General features: G+C 35.1%; 1 protein-coding gene across 2 annotated transcripts in view; it reads left to right on the forward strand.

The window, feature by feature from the left end:
• The window catches only part of ZFAND3 (zinc finger AN1-type containing 3), a 391,008-nt gene that overhangs the window by 137,506 nt on the left and 231,255 nt on the right, over positions 1-22,247 (forward strand). For both annotated transcript variants that reach the window (XM_058306672.2, XM_058306673.2), the window contains one exon: positions 14,605-14,645. In XM_058306672.2, coding sequence (XP_058162655.1) covers positions 14,605-14,645 — 41 coding nt within the window. The remainder of the gene's footprint in view (positions 1-14,604; positions 14,646-22,247) is intronic.

The raw sequence follows: 22,247 nt of genomic DNA on the forward strand, positions 1-22,247 counted from the left end.
CATTGCAAAAAACAGAAAACAAAACAAAAACCCCAACCAGTGACAAAGTCAAAAGATAAGTGAGGAATTGGGAATAGATATTTGTAACATATATCACAAACAAATGGCTAATCTCCTGACTATATAAAGAATTCTTAAAAATTAAGGGACAAAAAATCCAAAACTCAATTGTAAAAATAAAAAGATTCACAAACGGAAAAATGGTCCTAAACATGAAAAGACTTTCACATATTCAAAATTAGAGAAAAGTACATTAAACAGTAAACAGTAAATATTAATACTATTTCTCACACATAGTGGTAAAAATTAAAACATATGACAGCACATTATATTAATAAGATGGGGAATGGTATTATCATACATTACTGGTAAGAATACAAATCAGTACAACTCTTGGGAGAATTAGGCAAAATCCAGCAATATCTAGCAAGATTGTATTTTGCTTTTTCATTTAAAAATTTTTATTAAAGCATATCATTCCTATTAAAATAAATGCATGTCATCTTACAGGGCTCCCATACATCATCCCACCACCAACACCTTGCATTGTGAAACATATTTTTTTTACAAACTATGAAAAAGCATCTTTAAAATATTACTACATGCTATAGCCCATATCTTATGCTTGATGTATTTTCCTCCCAGCCCACTTGATTATTAACACCCTGTATTAATGTTATATGTTCATTCATGAGACAGAGTTCTCATATTCTGTTAACCACAGTCCATCATCCCCCACAGTCCCATGCTTTGTACAATCCATTCAGAGTGTACACTCAGTGGCTTTCATTTTCATCACAGCATTGTGATATCATCACCTCATCAATTTTAGAATGTTTAGAATGAAGGCAAAATCCAGAAATGGGTTGGATTTTATAATGGGACTTTATTAGGTTAAAAACTAACAGGTTGGCTTTTATAATGGTTAAAATCTTAGTTTTGAGGGCTTAAAAGTGTCCAAATCATGCCATCTTCAGAGACGCTGTCTCACCAAAGTCCAGGGCTGGTGTTCCTGGACTCCTATGTGACGAGGCATATGCTTCTCTTCCAGGTCTTGTTGCTTCTGCTTCTGGCTGCTCTGTCTGTTGTTTCTCTCTCCCGGATTCCTCTCTGAGCTCCTGGCTTCCTTCTCTCTGTTGCTGCCACTTTTTCTCTTGTGTCTGCTGCTTTAGTCCTCCATTTTTAAAGGGCTCCACCCTGGGTCCCACAATCCATTCAAAGGTCCTTAACTGAAGCAATCCAATCAGAGGATCCCTCACCTACAGAAATGGATTACCCTAAGGACATGATTTTCTGGGATCCACCCAGCTTAAATGGTCACAAACCCAAATAGAAACTCTATACAGTTTAGGCATTAACCCCCCATTCCCTGTCACCACTCTGTCTCTTGGTAACCTATATTCTAGATTCTAATTCTATGAATTTGCTTATTCTAATGATTTTATATTTGTGAGATCATACAATATTTGTCCTTTTTTGTCTGGCTTATTTCACTCGACACAGTGTCTTCAGGGTTCATCCATGTTGTTGCATGTATTAGAACTTCATTGCTTTTTATGGCTGGATAATATTCTATTGTATATACGTACTGCATTTTATTTCTCCATTCATGAATTGATTTACATTTGGGTTGTTTATCTTTTGGCAGTTATGAATAATGCCACTCTGATCATCAGTGTGCAAATACCTGCTCAAGTTCCTGATTTAAATTCTTTTGGGTTATATATCTAGAAGTGGAATTCCTAGGCCATATACTAATTCAATACTTAACTTTCTGAGGAATTGCCAGGCTGTCTTTCACAGTGGCTGTACCATTTTACTTTCCCACCTGCAATAAACAAGTGTTCCTTGTTCTCCACACCCATTTGTAATTTCCTCGTTTTTTTTTCTTTTTTAATAGTAACTATTCTATTGAGTGTGAAATGATATCTCATGATGGTGGCTTGCATTTCTCTACTAGCTAATGATGTTGAGCATTTTTTCATGTAATTTTTGGCCATTTGTATATCTTCTTTGGAGAAATGTCTATTCATGTCTTTTCCCATTTTAAAATTTGGCTGTTTATATATTCTGGATATTAAAACTCTTATCGGATGTATGGTTCCCAAATATTTTTTCTCATTTTGTACATTGTCTTTTTATGTTCATGATTATGCTGCCCCTCTTTTTTATTATTCAAACACTCATTTTAAAAGTAAAGAATTTCACATAATAGTTTCTTTATGAGCATTACTTACATTGTAGGTCAAAACTATTTGGTGAAACTTTCTGCCACAGTTGAAATGTTCTATCTCTGTGCTATCCCTCATAGTAGCTACTAGTCACTTGTGGTTGTTGAGCACTTGAAATGTGGCTATTATGATTGAGGAAATGATTAAAAATTTTTTTTTTATTAGAGAAAGGGGGCTTAGACCAATCATGCATAAAACACAGAATTCCTGTATACTGCCCCACAACCAATACCTTGCATTAGTGTTGAACGTATGTTACAATTGATGGTAGCACTTTTTAAGTAATTATACTCTTTTTTTCCCTAACAGTAGTTACCTTTGTTACAATTGATGAAAGATTTACAGTCATCGATAGCTTACATTAGGTGTGTTTTTCCTCTGCATACCACCTTATTATTAACACATTGTATTAGTGTCATGCATTTGTTATAATTCATGAAAAAACATCCTTATATTTTTGCTAACTATAGTCCATCTGCAGTAGGGTTCACTGCTATACAGTCATATGTTTTATAGTTTGATTTTTATTCTAGTAACATATGACCTAAAGTTTCCCCTTTTAACCATATTCACCTGTATAATTCAGTACCAATAACCACACTTAAAATAATGTGCTACTATCACCACTGTCCATTTGCAAACCTTTACAATCAACTTAAATAGAAATTCTGTACAAATTGAGCATCAACTTCCTATTCTCTAACCCCAGTTTATCTCTTGGTAACCTATATTCTAGATTCTAACTCCATAAGTTTGCTTATTATAATTAGTTCATATCAGTGAGATCATGCAATATTTGCCCTTTTGTGTTCGACTTATTTCACTCAGCTTAATGTCCTCAAGGTTCGTCCGTGTTGTCACATGCATTGGGACTTTATTCCTTTTTGTGACTGAATAATATTTTGTTGTATTGGGTATGTACCACTTTTTATTATTCATTCATCTGTTGATAGACATTTGGGTGGCTTCCATATCTTGGCAGTTGTGAATAATGCCACTGTAAACATTGGTGTGCCAGTATCTCTTCATGTCCTTGCTTTCAGTTAACCCAGGAGCATGATTGCCAGGTCATATGGTAATTCTATATTTTACTGAGGAACTGCCAAACTGTCTTCCATCGCAGCTGCACCATTTTACATTCCCACCAGCAATAAATGCATGTTCCTATTTCTCCACATCCTCTCTAACACTTGTAGTTTTCTGTTTTTGTTTTTGTTTTTAATAGTATCCATTCTGGTAGGTGTGAAATGATATGTCATTGCGGTTTGGATTTGCATTTCCCTAATAGCTGGTGATGTTCAGCATCTTTTCATGTGCTTTTTAGCCATTTGTATTTCTTCTTTGGAAAAATCTCTATTTAAGGCTCTTCCTCATTTTAAAAATTTGGTGTTTTTTAAATTTGTTGAGTTGTAGGAGTTCTTCATATATTCTGGATAGTAAATCTTATCAGGGGCAGCAGATGTAGTTCAAGTAGTTGAGTGCCTGCTTCCCATGTATGAGGTGCCGGGTTCAATCTCTGGTACTGCCTAAAAACAAACAAATGAAAAAACGATGTTATTGAGGAGTGGAGGTAGCTCAGTGGTTGACTGCTTGCTTCCCATGTACGAAGTCCTGGGTTCAATCCCCAGTACCAACTAAAAAACAAAACAAAACAAAAAACCCTTATCGGATATGTGGTTTGCAAATATATTCTCCTGTTGAGTAGGTTGTCTTTTCACTTTCATGACAAAGTATTTTGATACCCAAAACTTTTTAACTTTGAAGAGGTCTCATGTATCTATTTTTTCTTTTGTTGCTTGTGCTTTAGATATAAAGTATAAGAAACCATTGCCTAACACAAGATCCCGAAGATGCTCCCCTACATTTTCTTCTAGGAGTTTTATATTCCGAATGTCTTTGATCCATTTTGACTTAATTTTCATATGTGGTGTCAGGTAGGGGTTCACCTTCATTCTTTTGCAACTGGAAGTCCAGTTTTCCCAGCACTGTTTGTTGAAGAAACCATTCTTTCCCTATTGAGTGGACTTGGCACCCTTCTCAAAAATCAGTTGACCGTGAGCATGAGGACTGATTTCTGAACTCTCATTGGTTTATCTGTCCTTGTGCCAGGACCATGCTGTTTGGATCACTGTGGCTTTGTGTAGTAAATTTTACAGTTTGAGATTTCCAACTTTTTTCTTTTTCAAGATGGTTTTGGCTAATCAGGGCCCCTTATCCTTCCATTTAAGTTTGGTGATTCACGTTTCCATTTCTGCAAAGAAGGTTTTTGGAATTTTCACTGGGATTGCTTTGAATTCGTAAATCATTTTCGTAGAATTGACATCTTAACAATGTTATCTAGTCTTCCAATCCATGAACATGAAATGCCCTCCCATTTATTTAGGTTTCCTTTGATTTCACTTAGCAATGTTGTAGTTTTCTGTGCATGAGTCTTTATATCCTTGGTTAGGTTTATTCCTAGCTATTTGGTTCTTTTAGTTGCTATTGTAATGGTTTTTTTCTTTTTCTTCTTGATATTGTCTTCTGACTGTTCATTACTGAGTGTATGGAAATACTACTGATTTTTGCAAGTTGATCTTGCTGCCACTTTGCTGAATTCATTTATTAGCTTTATGAGCTTTGTTTTGGATTTTTCAGGACTTTCTGTTTGTAGGATCATGACATCTGCATATAAGTAAAGTTTTACTTTACTTTAATTCCTTTGAAATTTGCAGTAGTGTCCCTATACTCTTACCGTTTTGTAGTGGCAGCATAGTAGCCATGAGAAAAGTTAGGGCATGGAATGTGTCAGGGTTCTCCTTAGTTTACAGATTTTTTTCTCCCATTTCAGATGGTTGGTGAATCTTCTCTGTGTTGTTTTTCCAACAGTATGAACAGTGGATGACATTTTAGTGGACCAATAGTAGTACTTAATGTAGTATGGAATTTTTAAAATCTGTTTTTTATCTCAACATTTTATTGCTGTATAATTTATGTATAGTAAATGTACAGATTTAATTGTATAACTTAATAAATTTTGACAGAGGTATACACTGTGCAGTCATCACCTAGATCAGATGTAGAACATTTTTACCACCCCAGAAAGTGCCCTTCATTGATGTAGAATTCTGAAAAAAATATTTTTAAAGAACCAAAGGGAAGTTTATGCGAAGTTTAATAATCATTTAATTATCAATTTATATAAAAGTTCTCTAGGTAGCTGGACAGCAGTCTTTTCTTCCTGCTTCTCTGTTCCAAAAGTGAATTCTCTGAAGATTAGTTTTGCTCTAATGTGTAGTTTGAATTTCCTAAAATATCATACTCTCATCTGAAGAGACCTCGATATAAGGCACCCCCCCATCTCTTAATAAGGAAAAGAGTGGTGCTTTGGTCAACTTAAATATAGAAATTCAGGAGTATAGATAAAATTGTCAAATATCTAATTAAAAGATGCATTAATTGCACATGTATATTTAAAAAATTTTTTGAGTTAACTGTAGATTCACATACAGTTGTGGGAAAAAATAATCCTGAGAGCTCTTTTATATCCTTTATCCAGTTTACCCCAACAGAAATCACACATGCATGTTTTAGATTACAGATTATTAAAAATGTGTCTTTGTATAAGTTTCTAATACCATTCAAAAATATTACTTTTTCCACATTCATTTTATGAAGATGTTCCCATTCTTCTTAGAAGTTGTCAGTGTCTTTGCCACTTACTTCTTATAACTGTTATTGACCATATTTTTCACACCTCATAGTGACTTCCTTACAAGTTATTTGAGATACAGCAAATTTGTGAATGTTATTATAACAGGAAATTTCATTCCAAGCCAAAATTTTCTATTCCTGTAACATTGGAAGAATTGCCATCATTTTGATATCATTGGAAATGTCACCACCATTCTAAAGCTTTTATTGTATTGAGTTCTAAATGATCTTCAAAAGTCCTTTTTCAGTGTCATCTGTCTCTTTTAATTGTTAGATTACACTTCAGAATTAAGTATCAAATCTGTATTTAAAACTCTAATTTTCCTTTTTTTAAAAAGCCTTTTTGGCGTAAAACTTTGACAAAGCATCCAGTACTGGAGTTGCTTGAGGCCCTTCCAGATCTCCGTCTCTGCCCAGTGATGCAGACTCACTGTCAAAAATGCCTTCCCTGGATTTACTGGACAGACATTCCTGGACAGTGATTCCATTGACAAGGTCTTCCTCTTTTGAAATTGGAATTTTAACTTTGTGTTTTTAAGGCTTTTTAAAAATTTAAAAAATGTTTTGCCTTTTTGGTATTTAGTATAAAATAGTTGGTGTCTACCTCAAAATTAAGTTGTAGTTGTTTTTTCTTTTTTCAGGAGGTTTTGGGTATTGGCCCCGGAACCTCATACATGATAAGCAGGTGCTCAAACCACTGAGCTACACCCATTTCAAAATTAAGGTTTAAGGTTTAACTGTAAAGCAATTCCTTCTTTCTGAGAGATAATTTTAGGGAAGTAATTCTCCAGTTATATTTGTGTATATATGGTAAGACAGCTGCAACCATAGTATATACAGTGTGTGTCAAGTTCCTCGTGTAAAAAATTATTTGACATTTTTATTCATTTTTTCCTCTTTTCTACAAGGACTTTCATATGTTTCAATTTTTATTTTCCTTCTTTTGACAGGTTTACTGATGGCCATACCTCATTTTTCTTTTAAATTGTTAAGATAGTGCTGGATTAAGTTTTTATTATGTGTACAGGGCCACAGATAATAATGTGACTTTTTTACATCTGTGTATCTTTTTTGGTGCAAGGACTTAAAATCAGAGGCATATGCTATGTCCTTGTTGTCCTTTAGTTTGGTTATAAAATATTAAGGTACTACTAATTACAGTACCCCACCTAAATCTAAATCATTTCACCGAAATTATTTTAAAAAGCAAGCACAACCCATATTACTATATTCTAGAAAATAATCTCCTTTAATGGCTCCATCTTTTCCTTGGTAATATTTACCTAAAAAGAAAACTTTTTTTAGATGTTGTTTCAATGATTTTAGATAATGTGTAATAGTTCAGACAGACTGGATGCACTGTTGAAAGCCTCCTTTGTCATTGCCAGCTGGGATGTCTTGTATTTGAACTGGCCTTTTTCTTGTTTGCCTAGGGTGAGCATGATTTAGTAGAACAGTTTGCTGCTTCCTAGCTGTTGTAGGAAGTTAGACTTTCTGGCTTTAAGTGTAAGTGGTTGCAGGAATATTGTTACTAGTTTATCATCTAATCTTACCTTTAAGGCAGCTGTAATGCGTTTTAGAATTGAGGAAACACTGCCTCTCCCTTCCTTCCTTTCCTCTAGATTATTAAAGGAGCTTGAATTAGAAATTGTGTCTAGTTGTTTTTTATAGATTGGTTCCCTCCATTAAGAAAGAAATCCCTTTGTAGTCTAGATTCTCTGGTTTTATGATCCATGCCTAACCTAGAGAAGTTTTAGGAACTGTAAAACAGGAAGGGCTTGTCATAGATATATTCTTGTATTGGTTTTTTTGTCCTCTTCTTTTTCTTGTGCCCTAGGCTCACCGCACTGTGGGAAAAAAATGTTGAGGCACATTGATATGGTGATGGGGGAGTTGTATTTCATACTTGTTCTTATCTAAGTAGTTTTTGGGGCCTGGTTTATGTGGGACCCTGTGTGGGTAAATGAGATATGTGGTCAGGAATATATTATAAATAGGAAGGTTCTAGAATTCCCCAAAATTAGAAAGCTATTTTAATTCCCCAGGATGCAGTAGCTTGAAGGCCAATTTATTCTTCATTATAACATTAATACCCTTTAAAGTTGGAAAAATTTTTATTTTGGAAGGAAACACATAGTTAAAATAACATAACTATTTCTCCCATTAACCAAAGATTTAAAAGTCAAAGTACTCATTGTTGGTGAGGCTATATTGAATAGTACTTTTAGATGCTTCTGGTGAGAGTATACTTTGGTAGAACTTATCTGGAAAGTCATTTGGCAGTACTTATCCAATACTTACCAAAATCACACTTTTTAATGTATTAACTCTCCTTTTTAGAATCAGTTTTAAAGGAAGTCATTCAGACAAATATTTATGAACAAATATATGTCCAGATACGCTCACAATAGCTATATTTATAATAGAAAAATCCGGGAGAAAGACTAAGCAATAGTACGAGAATGATTGTATACATTTTTTTGGGTATACATTATAATATTAGCATGTTATGGACTCTTTTCAGGACAACACAAGTATTTTTGAAGAATATTTAGTGACATGAGATATGTCATCAATGTAAAAGTGAAAAAATAGGAATTTATATATTTTTATTATGCGTTTCTTTATGAACTACTGGATATGTATGAAAGAAAATATATAATGTATATGTATAAATTATGAAGCATAATAAAATGAACACTTGTGAACCTATCACACTTTACCAATGTCATTAAATATAATAAATTCTTCATTATGTGTGTTATCCATATTGAAGAATTTCAAAACATTAACAAATTTTTATTTTAGGGAGGTAGGACTGTAAATGGTCTTTAGTTTTTACTTAAATACTTCTTTTATTTTTCTAAATTTGGTATAAGGGACATGTATTTTCAAAATCAGAAAATATCAGAAAACATTAGAAAAAAATTAAAACTTTTTCTAACTCTGTCTCACTGGAAAGAAACATCTGAAATTGTCTGTTAGCTGTTATCTCCAGAGTGACAAATCTTGGCCAACTATCCAGGGTAGCATTATGTTTCCCTTGTAGGTGGTACTGTAGAGCTCTTGAGAGGTGACAAACTGAAAGCCACAGGAATTGTGAATGTCCTGTCCTCTAGCTGGCATTTGAATGGCCCTTACAAAAAACCTTGCTTACATTTTTCATGGTCCATCTCTCCAAGAGAGGATTCTTCTCTTCATTTAACAAATATATATTGGGTGCTTATTAAGCACCAAACAAGAATGGCCAAGAAGGTCTTTGCTCTTATGGCACTTCCCTCTAGCGATGGGAGATAGTCAGAGTCATATAAGTGAAATATCAGGGAATGGTGTATTGTGAAGAAAATGGAAGAAGTACTGATTTAAACTGGGTGGTTAGGGGATAGCCTACTGAGGAGGTTTGTTCCAGGACCTGAGTGACAAGGAGGATCTAGCCTTAACATGATTTGGGGATGGAGGGAACAGCATGGGCAAGAGCTTGACAGCATATTTTAGGAACAATAAAAGAGCTGCTGTGGTTGGAATGTGGTGAGTGAGAGGGGCAGAATGGTAGTAGATAAAGAAGGGATATAGGCAGAACCAGATCACAGATTGTCTTTGAGGCTTTGGTAAAAAGTTTGAATTTTAAACTAAATGCAATAGAAAGTTGTTGGATGGCATTCAGCACAAAAGAAGCATGATCTGATGGTTTTTTGTTTTTTGTTTTAAAGATTGCTGTAGTTGCTGTGTGGAAAATCATGGTAAGGGATCAGGAATGGGTGGGGAGAACAGTTAAAAGGCATTTACAGTGGTCCAGGTGAGAGTTAATTGTGATCAGAGTAGAAGCAATGGAGAGGGAGTGAGAGGGTAGATTTGAGGTTTAAATAATTTGGAAGTAGGGCCACTGAATTTTGCCAAGTACAGCCATACCTTGAAGATAGTGTGGTTTCACTTTCAGACCACAGCCAAAAAGCCATAAAAGTGAGTCACCTAAATTTGGTTTTCCAGTGCATACAAAAGGTATGTTTACACTATAATCTATTAAATGTACAAGAGCACTGTCTAAAAAATACAGTGTAAATACCTAATAAAAAATGTGATACAGAGACATGAAGTGAGCACATGCTATTGGAAAAATGGCATTGATAGACTTGCTTGATGCAGGGTTGCCACAGATCTTCAGTTTTTAAAGAAAACAAAAGCAAAAACATGCAGTATCTGCTAAGTGCAATAAAACAGAACACCATAAAACAAGGTATGCCTGTATTGTATATACAGGAAAGAGGGGAATCAGAGATGGTTACTAGGATTTCAGCTTGAGTAACTTAAAATATAATGTTGCAGTTTACAAGGTAGACAAGATTGGAGGGCAAATTTGAGAATATTGAGAGTTCTAATTGGAAATGATGAGTTGCGCTTCAAGTTGAGATATCAAATAGACACATGGGTTTGGAGCAAGGTAAAGATGTTCTGGCTGAAGGTTAAGCTTTGCTAGTTTTCAACATATAGATTCACTATTTTAAGTGTGCTATCACTAAGGGAGAAATAGAGGATTGAGGGCAGACTCCTGAGACCTCCAGTCTTACAGTGAAGGAGGAGCCAGCAAAGGTGGCTACGAGGGAATAGTTATATGTGAGGAAAAGTGGGAGGTGGGCGGGGAGGGGTATAGGTTTGATCTAGGACCTAAGTGACAAGAAGGCAAATGTGAGCATTTCAAGATGATTACCTGAGTCAAATACTGCTGAGAGGCAGAATAAGATGAGATCAGAAATATAACCCTTGCACATTAGTTTCCTGAAGCTGCTGTAACAAATTGCCACAAATTTGGTGACTTGAAACAACAGAAATTTATTCTCTAACAGTTTGGAATCTGGAAGAACAAAATACACCAGGGCCAAGCTCCTTCTGGGAGCTGTAGGAGAGAATCCTGTTTCTTTCCAATTCTGCTGGCTTTCTGGCATTCTTGGGCTGTGGCTGTATTACTCCAGTCTACTGTCCCTCTTCACATAACTTTCTCTGTGTCTATCAAGTCACTTTGCCTCTTTCTTATGAGGGCATTTAGGCCTTACTTATGGTGGCATTTAGGCCCATCTGGATAAACCCAGGTAATTTCCTTATTTCAAGATCCTTAACTTTAAAAAAATTTTTTATTGTCTTTTTAAGATAAGATAGATTATATAAACCCTTATGTTAAAAAACATAAGAGGTTTCCATATACCCCACTTCCCTCCTTCCGCCCACTCCTCCCGCATCAACATCCCCTTTCATCAGTGAGGCACATTCACTGCATTTGGTGAATACACCCTGGAGCGCTGCCACACCACATGGACTATAGTTTACATTGTAGTTCACACTCTCCCCCATTCAGTTGGTTATGGCAGGATAAACAGTGTCCTGCATCTGTCCCTGCAATATCGTTCAGGACAATTCCACATCCTGAAAATGCCCCTCTCCCTGCTCTCAGCAACTCCTGTGGCCACTGTCTCCACATCAGTGATACAATTTCTTCCATTGCTAGAGTCACAACAGTTCTATAGTAAAATACCAGCAAGCCCATTCCAATCCATATTATACTCCTCCATCTTGTGGCCCCTGGGATGGCAGGATCCACTCTACCTCTAAACTGAGAGAGGGCTTAGATTCCACATGGCTAATGGATGCAGTTCTCCTGCTTGCAGTTGTAGACACTCTCGGTTCCCAGGTGTGGTGGTTGACCATGCTCACTTCCCTGTTAGCTGACCTGGGTTAGTCCAACGAACCAGAGAGTAGGAGATGCAACTCTGCTGATGCTCAGGGCCCAGCTGGCACATGGACAGTCCAGAGATTCAAGACTCGTGAGCATACACAAACCCCAGCACCAATCACAGGTTCAGTAGAAGTGACAGAGGAATGTATAGAGAGGTCACAGCTGAGTCCAACTCTGTCACAATCAGGAGAAGATCCTTAATTTAATTCATCTACAAAGACTCTTTTTCCAAATAAGATAACATAAATTACAGGGATTAGGACTTGGTATTTTTGGGTGGCCATTATTCACCTTGGTTTTAGAAACATGGTATTCGTTGGAGACCTCAGTAAGAGCAGTTTCACTGGAACAGTGGGGCGTAAGAAAATCATATCTGCCTTTTATACTTGCTACCACGTGGAGAACTGTCCAAGACTGTGCGGATTTATCACACTGCCTTTCCATAGACAGTCAATAGTTGTGTGCCTGAGGTTTCAGAAGCCTCAGCAAGGTCCTTTGTGTTCCTTGTTAGCCCACACGATCCCAATTGGCTTTGTTTTGCAGTGACCATTATTTCTATAGCTGAAATCTGTTTATTTCTCTTAGTTTCTGTTTTGATTAATAATATCAGTAGCTGTATTATTTCTTTTGTAATCTGATTGATAACCATATTGCTGAAAAATTCCATTGCAGAATGTAGAATGGATGTCATTTAGATAATCTATAGGTATTGTGGGCATTTCAAATATATATACTCTGTGAAGACAGATCAAGGGAATGTAGAGAAAAATGCTCTTTTGCTGGTTTTTCTTTTTTCTTACCAGCTTTTTGAAACTGGAGCCTGTAGTGCTAAGCTGTCCTCAGTTGTTCTCTGCATGCTTTTCATGTTTTCTGCTAGACAATGGGGAGCAGCAGAGGTGATAAACCAGTTCTCTCTCCGTCTCTCTGACACGGAGTGCATGAATAAAGTATGGTGACCACATCAGAAAGGGACTTGCTTCTTGTGGATGCATTGGTTTCTAGTACCAAAGGAATTCCGCCACTCCCATTTATCCCTTGAGTTATAACTGAAATGCTGGGAGACTTGGGTTGTTTTCCTGTGTGTGTATATGTGTGTGTATTTTGGAGGGGATGGTGGGGTTTGTGCTTCCTCCAAATAGAGTCCTTCTCTTTTGAGGGAGCTGACTTGATTACCATAGATAAGAGAATCTTCCCTAATCTTGATTACATCTTTAGTTGTAGGACCATTGTCCCAAACTACCAGATTGCTGACTCAGGATTTGTGTGTTCCTCTCAACTTCTCGTGTTGGGGGCAGAGTCTCTTAACTTGGCCTGGTGGAAAGAACACAGGATTTGGGGTTAGGCAGACCAGGTTTGTTTACTTAGCAGTTCTTTGACCTTTGGCCAATTCCATACCTTCCTGGAGCCTCTTGTTTCCTCATTGGTAAATGGGGATGAAAGTGTTTAGTATTTATGCCATCCATATAGTAGGCATTTAATAAATGTTAGAGGCCACTATTATACATCTCTTCATCTGTTTATTCATTCATTTTTATTCTTTTATTGATATTTAAACTTCCTGACTGCCTTTGATATGTTTTTATTAAACAGAGTCCTAAAGGAAGATCACCTTGTTTATATGACATCTGTTTTGGGAAAGTGAAATAATGACTCTCTCAACCTCCATCTTGTCACCCTATAACAATCACTGACTGCTAGGTCTGTGATTCTAGTACACTGAAAAACAATGATAGTCGTCAGGGAATACTTCCTGTGAGATTTATAAGGAGGGCAGAAGAAAGTTTGGTATGGCCAAAAGCTCAGATATTGGAAAGATAGTTGCTGGGGAAATGAGGTTGTAAATAGGTCTTGCTCTCCAACAAGGAGATCAAGAAAGATTTCTAAGAGTCCACTTGGGAGAGGATTGGGAAGGGAAACAGCAGCGAGATTCACTTAAAAGACAAGTGGTTTATTGATTGCCCAGTAAGTTGTGCCTGGGCTCTTGTGTGGTGTCAGGTGCTGTGTCGTAGCAGTTCCCTAACAGTGAGTGACCTGTCGCAAGCTATTTACCTGTCAGATGGGCATGAAGTGTATGTCCTTGATTTCTAAGACCCGTTAGAATGATGAGGCATTTCCTCATCCAAGTATTCATTCTTGTAGCCACTTGTAAGATTTCCTGGATATAGAAATTTTGATTTTTTTTGAAGTGCATCTCAGGGAGTGGGTGTAGCTCAGTGGTTGAATACCTGCTTCTCATGTATGAGGTCTTGGATTCAATCTCTGGCACCTCTAAAATGGGGAAAAAGTGCTTCTTAGAAGCAAAATAATATGGTTATACCCATCTCAGGGATGTTGGGAAGATTAATAATATAATAAATTTTAAGTGCCATCCAAATTAGTATTCAGCGAATTGTAGCTATTATTAACAGATGAAAGGATTTGAAAAATAGTTTGACATCATAATGTGATCAGGATTAAAATAGGATTAGAATGAGGAGAAAGAATGTAAGTTCAAGTATTGTTATGAAGATGAATGTATATGTTTTTACCCCATTTAGAGACAATTTTTTTTTTTTTTTTTGTAATGATAACTTTGTAGTGTGTGCTCCTATATGAACAGAGGGAATGTGGTAATCATGTGGGGTAAATTATTCCTGTGTCATTTTTGGGCATATTACAATATTTCTGGGTAACTATTTTGAGCCTGTTGCTAAATAAATTGCTAATTGCTGTAAAGAAAGTATCAGCTAACTCACAGGTTAAAAAATAAGTTTTATATTTGCTATTTTGCTTTATTGGGGGTAGGGGTAATGCCTAGCTCCTGACATGTTATTAGTTTATTCATTTAGTTGCTTGGCTAGGAAAGTCTTTGCCTGTGTTTCAAGCATCATATGTTTTGATTAGAGTGAATACTGAATTTTTAGACCTTCTTTCTTTCTTTTCTTTTCTTTTCTTTTTTTTTTTTTTTTGCCCCAGGTCCAGCAAGACTATGAATCTCTGTTCGAAATGCTTTGCTGGTAAGTGCAGAAAAAGGTTTATTTCTTCTTTTATTTTCATTTTTCCATTTTTGGTTGTTTTTTAAACTATCAAAATCATTTGGCCCTTCTTTGGGTTTATGCATGGAGTTTTATTTTCTGAGCTTGTGTGTGAAAACAATTTCTTTTCACTAAGGTGCGTCATATACTTGCACACACAGTGAAATGCAGTCTCATGAGTACTCGCACTAAACAGACTCCTAAATATGCAGTTGGTATGCTCTGAAATTGAAAAAACTTGTTTTAATATATATATACATATTTGATCCTGACTTGAAATTAATGGTGAGTGTTGCTTTTACCAATGAGAATACAAGAGAAAAGAATATTTTCATGTTGGAGTCAGGAAGAGACTCATGATGAGTTTAATCCCTTGTAATCCAATCCTTCAGTGGAATTCACATTAAATTTCTTAATCTCTTCAGACTTTAGATTCATCATTTGTAAAATGAAGGACTTTCGCTCATGTTTGCCAAGGGCCCTTTTTAGCCCCCAAATGCTGATTGGTTGACTCCTTGAATTATGACTCCTTCATGAAGTGGAAACCTTATTTTTAGAACTTTATATCTAATGATCTTCCCTAAAGAACTAAGTCTTTACCAATTAGAATGTTTAATTTTTAATTTTAATTTTTTGAGGTACCAGGGCTGGGGATTGAACCCAGGATCCTGTATGTAGGAAGCCAGTGCTCAACTACTGAGCTACACCAGCTCCCCTGAGTTGGTTTTTTGTTTGTTTGTTTGTTTTGTTTATAGGAGATACTGGGGATTGAACCCAGGATCTCGTACATAGGAAACAGACACTCCAACCACTTGAGCTACATCTGCTCCCCAACTTTCTTTTTTATTACTTAATTTTATTATACTAATTATGTTCTTGGGCAATGAAATAATCATAGTGTAAGTAGTAGAACTTTACATTTATTCCTGAATTAGGGGAGGGGTGGGAAGCCATTGGAAGGGTTGGGGAAGCTGGCAGTTTGTATCTTGAAAATTTGGGATTTGTCAGTAGGTTTTTAGACCAAAAAAAATTGGATAAATTTGTTTTTTTTGTTTTTTGTTTTTTTATAAATTTGTTTTTTTTGATAAGTTTGGTTTTAATCCATGCTAAATGAATGCATTTTGCTTTTTTTTACTCTGCATATTTACAGTTACAGATATGAAGAAATACTTCCAAAATGATGAGAATTTAACTTTATAGTAAAGATAAAAGTAGCAGTGTGACAATATTTCTATATTAGATTGTATGTTTTTGTCCATGTAGCAATTCTCCTTGTTCAATAAAGCCTTTGCGAGAAGGCCAGCACCTTTCAATAACATCAAATCATGTTTCTAAATAGTTACAAAGTTTTCAGAATTACCAGTTAAGCCAAAGTTCAGCTACAGTCTTTGTGTATCTTTAACCTTGTTAAGGTTTTACTTTCTGTGGTTAAAATTTTCATTTTCTTTTTGGTGATCTATGTCCAAATTTTTTTAAACAGTTACTCCCTGTACAGCTTTGCCATTTATGCTTTGAAAAAATGAGATGTTTTTGCATTTATAAAGAAAATACTCTCTCCTCCTTTTCTCTTTATCTTTATACCTATACTCCTAATTTCTCTAACAGAAGTTGAATAGAATAACTAGTCACACCCATGTTTGCTTAAACAGCATTTTATGTTCTTTTAGTAATTCAAAGGAAAAGAACATTATTGAACATTAAAGATATATTTGTGCATTTTGTCACATTATTAAGATAAGGAGATTATAGAAAATGCATTATTGCAGAAGAGGCATGAGATATGCCAGACCACATGAAGATTACTTTGACCAAAGTTGCTGTGATTTTAAATACTTTTTTATAGCATACTGCAAATTGTAGAATTATTTTAAAAGATGGAAAATTACTCTTAAAGTAATAGGTATTGTGAAAGAGATTTTTTTTTTGAGATTCCCTTTTGAAATAAATCTGTTGTAAAGAAATGAGTTTGTTATAACTTATTTACATGAAATTGGATAAAAGGAGAAAAATGTATTTGAAGTCTTGTTGAGATGGTAGGGTACAGAGTTAGTACGTGGGTGCTAGTTCAAGGTTAACTTTGATAGATATTTTACCTGCCATGAAATGTTCTGCTAAATGGAGAGCACATGCCCTCCTATAGCCACCAATCACTTCAGGTATTTTCCCTTTTCTTTATAGAAGATTTCCTGTTTTGTTTCGTTTTGTTTGAGGCCAGAGGAAGGGAATAAGAAGAAAAATTAGTATATGGCAAGTTACTTAAAAAAACACATTAAAATGTTATTGCTAGTAAATTATATGCTAAATAACAGTGTTTCTCTACTGTTAGAATAAGAATTGTCTGTTTTGGCCATTTACATGGATGTAGGAAAGCTTCCATCTGTGGGTGTTTTTGCTATTCCTAAAGTCTGCAGTTCAACTAAAATCCCTCTCTCCAAAACAAGATAGTATTTATTATTATTATTATTATTAATAACTCATCTTCGAAGGACCTCTGGTTTGACCTCTGTTACCTTTGAATGCTAAAATCATTTAGGACCATTCGGAATTTTCTTTACAAATATGTAGTATGTGTCTTTCCTAGCATTAAAGTACTTTTGATCCAAAGACTTTTATCATGAAAGATTTTCCATGCCGGGATCATTAGGAAACATTTAAAGGAATTACTCTGGAGAGCACCCGGAAGTGGTTGACTCTAATATTAGACACCCCCACCCCCACCCCACCATTGAGGTAGAACCTCTTTTGGGTTCTCTTTACATGAGGTTATTATTGAGCCCCCCAGCCCATTTGTAAGAATTAATTTTACCATACTGTTTTTTCTCCATTTCTATAAGTATTTGTCATTTCCTGCCTTCCGTATTGATCTCACCGTTCATATGTTCTGTGTTTTCTTTCCTCAAATCACAGTTCAGTACATCTGTTTGGTAATTTAGGAGTATTTCTCTCATGACTAAAGTTATTCTCTGAGCAGAAATCAAACACTTGGCAGTTTGGGTAAGGATTCTCCCATTGTGGAGTTGTATTTTACTACTCCCAGTTAACTGTTACGTATTTTTATATTATAACTGAAGGAAGGATTTATTTAACAAATTTTTGGTTTATATGAAGTTATGGAATGAGTGCCTAAATTATTGAAAAGGGTGACATTTAAGCACCCTTGAAGATACAATTTATCATGCACATGGATATTTATGATCCGCAAAGGTAGTCTGAAGATCTCTGTTGACCTAGTTTTGACTTTTTAAAAATCTCCTTGATAGTATTCTATTTGTCATAGTACTTTTTCCTTTCATTAAACATTTTTTATTGTTTTGTGTATGACTCTACTAAGTAGAGAGTCAGTAAATGCCTGTGTTAGAAAACAACAGAATTTTATTACATGGTATTTATAGTTCTGTTGTGAATAAATATTAATTGATTGAAAGACTACCTTTGAATGCAGTTATGACTTATTAATGGGTAAAGAAATTAATTTAATGGGTCTTGATCAACATTTTAAAAAATTGAGTGGAAAAGAAAAAGTATCAGTGTGCATTGCAACTATTAAGAGTAATGCTTTTTGAATATATAAATGAAACTAATGTATATTAGGTTGCAATGTAAATATTTATATATTAACGTGGAATATGGGTCAAAATGTTAGAAAACCGACTGCATTATTGCACAAGTATAACTTTGGAAAGCCACTGAATTACTTGGGATCTGATTTTCTTTGTAAAATAGAGGATATTGCCTTTTTTGTGTGGTTTCTACATGATTTTCTATGCGAAGCCATGAACTAAACTGGATTTCCTACAGCTGTGTCACAAAGGTAAAAATGATATTGCGTATGGTATTGTTTTCTGTTTGAGTGTAATTCAGTTCATGAATCTGTGAGTTATTCTTCCTCAGATGTTAACTGTTTGCTGTTTATGCACAATAAGGACCTAAATTCACAATGACCTCCTCTACTGCCATACTGAAGCCCAGTTATCATTAAAGCAGTGCTCTTCACAGAAGAGTTTTGCTGACGTCCTAACTAAGAAGTATGGATGACAGACTGAAACTCCAAACAGGATTATTTTAAGTGGAGAATGTAGAAGACATTTTAAAAGAATTGACTGAAGTAAACTCCTCCAGTATTGTTTGGCATCATCTATACTAAAAAATGCTTGCTGTGAGGGACAGAGTAGTGTTGTGACTGGGAAGCAGCTATAATCCAGAGACCACTTTTATACTTTATAAGAAAGTGAGCTTGCAGCTATGTCCCAAGTGGTGGAAGATTCTCTGAGTAACGATGATGACATAGGCTTATCAGAAGATAAACCTAGTATGTGCTCACTATGCAAAGAACTAGTTAGTCCTTTGGACTTACAGACATTTGAATGTACTTAAGTATTTTTTTTGGAGGCACTTGGACTGGGAATTGAACCTGGGACTTAGTATTTGGGAGGTCAGAGCTCAACCACTGAGCCACATCAGCTCCCCTGAGTTGGCTCCCTTGTCTGTTTGCTCTTTTGTTCTTTATCTGCCTGTTGTTTTTGCTCATTATCTATTTTTAGGAGACATTGGGAACTGAACCCAGGTCCTCCCATGTGGGAGATGGGCACTCAGCTGCTTGAGCCACATCCAATCCCTCTGAATGTACTTAATTTTAAACAGGAATAAATAAAAAAACAAAAAACACGGATGGTAATATGTCTACCATGTATAAACTGAAACAAAAGTACTTCATTGAGAAACAAAGTATGCAATTTCTTTTAAAATATAGACATGATTTGAGCATATTGTTCCATTTAAGAAGACTGTTAAGAAATTTGATATTCTTTGATTAACATAAAATTGGATAAATAAGGGAGAGATGATTATTTCTACCTCCCGCTTTTACGGAATAGTTCTGTTAAAACAGCATTGCTGGAAAGTGGTCGTGACTCAAGCAGCTGGGCGCCCACCTACCACATGGGAGATACTGAGTTCAATTCCTGGTGCCTCCTAAAGAAGACAAGCAAAACAGAGAGCTGACACAACAGGCTGGCGCAATGAGCTGATGCAAGGAGATGATGTAACAGACACAATGAGAAAACACAATGAGAGACACAACAAGCGGGGAGCAGAGGTGGCTCAAGCCATTGGGCACCTCCCTCCCACATGGGAGGTCCCAGATTCAGTTCTCAGTGCCTCTTAAAAAAGACAAGCACACAATGAATGGGCACAAAAAATAGCAAACACAAACAATGATGGTGGTGGGGTGTTGCAGAATAAATAAATAAAATAAATCTTATAAAAAGTAAACCGGCACTGCTGTGTCAACTTCAGAAAGGGGCGAGGCTAGAAAAACTAAAGTGTAAGAGGTCTTTTGTCAGTTAAAATTGATTGAAAATATGAGTAAAACGTCTCAAGTTGATAAGCTTATGGTGATGTCATTCCATTTCCTGAAAATCAGTTTTAATGTAGCTTTTCAAATATATATGAACATATTTGAATTCAGATATAAAATCAAATATTTAAATATTCAATTATATAACTATATATAGATATAGTTTATAAATATATATTAAATATTCAGTTATATAACCATATATCTCATTGGGAAGATAGGCAAGCTTAGGTTAAGCTTTCATGATTAGTTGTCCACAGTTATTGGTGAAGACTATTGCAGTAAATAAAGAAAATACATGATATAAAAGCATATCCTAGTATGACTCTAGAGCTAACTATGTGTTTAATTTTGTAATAGTTTGTTTTCAGATACCTGTTGAAATGATCAATCATAGATACTAGGCTCTGATATTTAATTTGAAGACAATATTAGGTTATAATTAATAGGTCTCTGCTATTAGCTTTTGTCAGTTGACCAAAACTGTTAATCCTGTATAGTAATTTTATTTTTGCTTTTATTATTTCTTGATATCAACAGGTATTGTTTTACATGGAAAATGGGTGTTAGGGAAGGCTTAAGGGATATGATAGCCATTTTAAAGCAGATTTCCATTTTCCCCATTGCTGCATACATAGCTTGTAGCCTAGTCTGCAAATTATCAAGTTTGTTCATTTACTGTCAGATTTTCTTTCTAAATCTGAAGCGATTATGAACTAAGAGTCCATAATTTATACTCTTCACGTGACATTCATTTGTTCAAGATTTTTCCTCCCTTTTAAAAATAACAAAGACATGAATGAAGTGTTCATTACGAAAAAACTGTAGAGCAGTATGTGTAGTATCCCATTTTAAATTAGACTAAACATAATTTATATGTAAACAGTTGCATGGGAGAAAGCTGGAAGAAGATATATGGAACACTTAATTTTGGTAGTCCCTAGGTAGGGGGTATTTTAATTAATTTTAATTTTGTTTGTGTTTTCAGATTTATGTATTATTAATATAATTATAAAAATCATAAATTTTTAAAAAGTACAGTGTATTCTATTTGTGTTTAACAGAATTCAGAAGTGATTAGTTTCTTTTTGGAACAAGCAAAATAGAGTTGGCTATAGCTTGCAATATAATTGAGATTTAAATATTTATGTCTAAGGTGATACAACAATGCCAGGCATAGGGTAAAATGGTAGGTAAACCAAATACCAACAAATGAAAAATTTCTTCTAAGTGACTTTAGTTTCATGGTAATTTCTAGACCAGGTAACAAATTCCTATTTTTAGCAAGTAAACTAAAACCATCTCCTCATGAACCTGTAACTCTTAGAGTTGGAGTTATATTCCAATCTCTTAGGTTAGAGTAGAAGCAGCCCGATGCCAGTCACTTTTGAAAGAGTTGTAGGTTACAGCTGAAAATCAGGATCTGCAGTAGGAAGAACAGAGTGCAACTAAAAATTTTAAACTCTTCTTTTATGCATGTTTCATTTTAGAAAATTTGGGAACCCTGTACCCATCAGTAAAATAGTTGAAAACAAAATGCCTACTCTTAATAAGTCATTTTCTCCTCTTGAGGTTTAGGTAGGATTGTGGAATCTGTAAGCTTGCCATACTTTCACTTTTCAAATCACCAGTTTCCAAAAGAAAGGCAGCTGCTGTTCTTAAAATGAAGTGTCTGAATAGGGTAAGTTTCTGTCTTTGTAATGCTTTTGACTTTGTTAACTTGATTACTATTGTATATTCTTTGGTTTCTTTAAAACTGAAAAATTCAAGAAAAATTTCTCAGGTATAACACATTATGTATTTGTTAAAAAGTGTCAGTTCATCTCGTCAGACTCTATTTAATCATCATGCATCTGTGGGTGGATATCTAGCTGAAATTCAGAAAGTTAGAGAGTAATATAAAAAAAAATCTACATGCCCACCCAGAACTAACAAATGTTAATGCTTTGTTCTCCCCCTTTTTATTTACTTTGTAATAATAAAACGGGAAGTAAAATCTCACAGGGAGAGTTCTTTTTTTTTTTTTTTTTTTTTTTTTACCACAGTCATCTTCCTGCTTCAGAGACAACCATATCCTTCTTATCCATGTATTTATACTTTTTATTATAAATGGGTATATAATAGTGTTCCTTTGTACTCCTCAAAGTCTGTTTGGTTGATAAATTATATGGCCATCCTTATTACAATATGTCCCAATTTATTCATTCCGCTGTTGATGGACCTATATG

Source organism: Dasypus novemcinctus, chromosome 11, assembly GCF_030445035.2.
Source record: "Dasypus novemcinctus isolate mDasNov1 chromosome 11, mDasNov1.1.hap2, whole genome shotgun sequence".
Lineage (NCBI taxonomy): Eukaryota > Metazoa > Chordata > Mammalia > Cingulata > Dasypodidae > Dasypus > Dasypus novemcinctus.